Source organism: Aplysia californica, unplaced genomic scaffold, assembly GCF_000002075.1.
Source record: "Aplysia californica isolate F4 #8 unplaced genomic scaffold, AplCal3.0 scaffold03508, whole genome shotgun sequence".
Classification (NCBI taxonomy): Eukaryota; Metazoa; Mollusca; class Gastropoda; order Aplysiida; family Aplysiidae; genus Aplysia; species Aplysia californica.
In genome coordinates, this window is record NW_004800778.1 from 1 (window position 1) to 2,326 (window position 2,326).

Below are 2,326 nucleotides of genomic sequence, written 5' to 3' on the forward strand. Positions count from 1 at the left end.
GCGCTGGTACCGCAGCCTGCAGGGTCACGTGATCCGACTGAACAACACAGTGCAAGACATCAACGACCGATTGGACAAGTAGGGAGAGGAGGCGGGGCCAGGGTGTGACGTCACCAACGTCCATGGCACAGGTGCTCACGTGAGTGGGCGGGGTCAGAACTTGAGTGGGCGGGGTCAGAGCGTGTGTGGGCGGGGTCAGAACTTGGGTGGGCGGGGTCAGAACGTGTGTCTGTGAGACACGCCCAGGGGGTGGTACAGTGGGTGGGGCTGTGGGCGTGCCGTGATGTGTGATAGAGGAGGTAGCTATGTCCCAGACCTGGCAGTCCGGACAGAAAAGGGAGGCGGGCTGAGGTGAGCGTGTCGGGGCTGTGTGAAAGTGCACGCTAGGACTTTGCTCACCAGGGGATGAAGACAGTGTCTGAGAACCTGCTACAGACGAGTACACACATACGACTACAGGACCGTGTGGTATACATACGACTACAGGACCGTGTGGTATACATACGACTACAGGACCGTGTGGTATAGAGCAGAGGTCCTCCGTACCCGATACCTCGGTATTGTTAGTGTGGTATCGTGAGTGCGAGTGGACACACGATACCGTCGACCGTAAGTGGCCGTGCCGTGATGTAAGAGAGACAAGAGGTGACTCGCACACCACGCATGTACTCACGCTACCAGGAGGTGACTCGCACACCACGCATGTACTCACGCTACCAGGAGGTGATTCGCACACCACGCATGTACTCACGCTACCAGGAGGTGAGCCATGTGCCCCGGATGTACTCACGCTATCAGGAGGTGACTCACACACCACGCATGTACTCACGCTACCATCGCCCCTCACAGCCCGTGGAGGACTGTGGTCTGCGTCAGAGGGACAAGGGAGTACCGGAAGTTGTAGATGGCAATGTCTTCCCAGGCGCTCATCGGTGTCTGCCTCGGGACGCTTCACACAGAATACGTCGCTTTTGATTCGAAAAAAGATGAGAAAGACCGGCTGCCCAACACAAACGAGGTGTGTATCCCACACAGAGGTGGGGGCGGCCATTGGTGCAGACTGTTGTGACGTGGGGCGGGCGGGGGTGGTGAGTGGTGGGGGGCGGGGTTTTTGCGTCATGTTTGAGCACTGTGGAACAGTGCCGGTTTTTGGAGGTTTCGTATCTTGAGCTGGAGTGAGTGTGGGGAGGTGAAGGTCACGCATTGAGGAGATGTCAAGGTCACACAGTGTGGGGATGTCAAGGTCACAAAGTGAGAAGATGTCAAGGTCACACAGTGGAGGGATGTCAAGGTCACGCATTGAGGAGATGTCAAGGTCACACGGTGCGGGGATGTCAAGGTCACAAAGTGAGAAGATGTCAAGGTCACAAAGTGAGAAGATGTCAAGGTCACAGAGTGAGGAGATGTCAAGGTCACAGAGTCGGTTGCACAAGTGAGGGCGGTGTGTGAGGTCTCCCTGTTGCGGTGTGACCTCTGGTCTTGTGGGCTGGACGGATGGTCCATATGGCACGCTGGTCACTGGCCGAGTGACGTCACACCGGTCAGACAGGTCAGACGCGGGAGGAGGAAGTAGCAGGAGCAGACCACCGTCGTCTTGGTCACCGGGTGAGGCCAGAGTTCGGCGGGAAACATCCGCTCTGACTTGTGGGGCGGGAACCCCTTCCTTGTGGTCGTCTGAGAGAGGAAGCCCTTCCTTGTGGTCGTCTGTGAGAGGAGCGCTGTCACGTGGTGTATCTGTACACGTGTCACGTGGTGTGTCTGTACACGTGTCACGTGGTGTGTCTGTACACGTGTCACGTGGTGTGTCTGTACTTGTGAGGTCACGTGGTATATTTGTACACGTGTTATGTGATATAACAGTACTTGTGCTGTCATGTGGTATATCCATGCTCACGACAACATCAGCTGGGCACGTCCCAACCACATTCTCACTCCGCACACGCCCCAAGGACACCCAGGTCATAGTGCTGTAACAGGTCATGAGTTGTTCCCGCCACTCCCAGGTCATTGTACCGGCTGGTCTGCTCCTACTTCTGACCACAGGACTTGGCGCCTGTCTCTGGTGGCTGGCGGCTGTCTCCTGCTCCTCCCTGGTGGAACCGGCGCGGGAAACAATTGGGTCATCGTCTGACGTCATCGTGTGCCTCCACACCGTCGGGTCACGCGACGTGACGTGTGAGGAAGAGCGTGGCGTGATTCAGACACCGGTTATCACGTGGCCCGGCACACAGACACACGGGCAGCGTGGCTTAGTGAGGCTAGTGTCACTCCAGTCACAGTCATGGCGCACGTCACGGGAACATGTCGTCACAGTAACAAACGACGG

The 2,326-nt window shown here is 57.2% G+C and overlaps 1 protein-coding gene across 1 annotated transcript; it reads right to left on the reverse strand.

Annotated features, from left to right (window-relative positions):
* Window positions 1-77: 77 nt before the first annotated feature.
* On the reverse strand, window positions 78-2,307 carry LOC106014158 (the record flags this gene model as incomplete). Its single annotated transcript, XM_013091235.2, is given in 1 exon segment — window positions 78-2,307. A coding segment is annotated over 1 exon segment (2,060 nt), but the record flags the coding sequence as incomplete, so codon positions are not given.
* Between the last annotated feature and the right edge of the window lie 19 nt (window positions 2,308-2,326).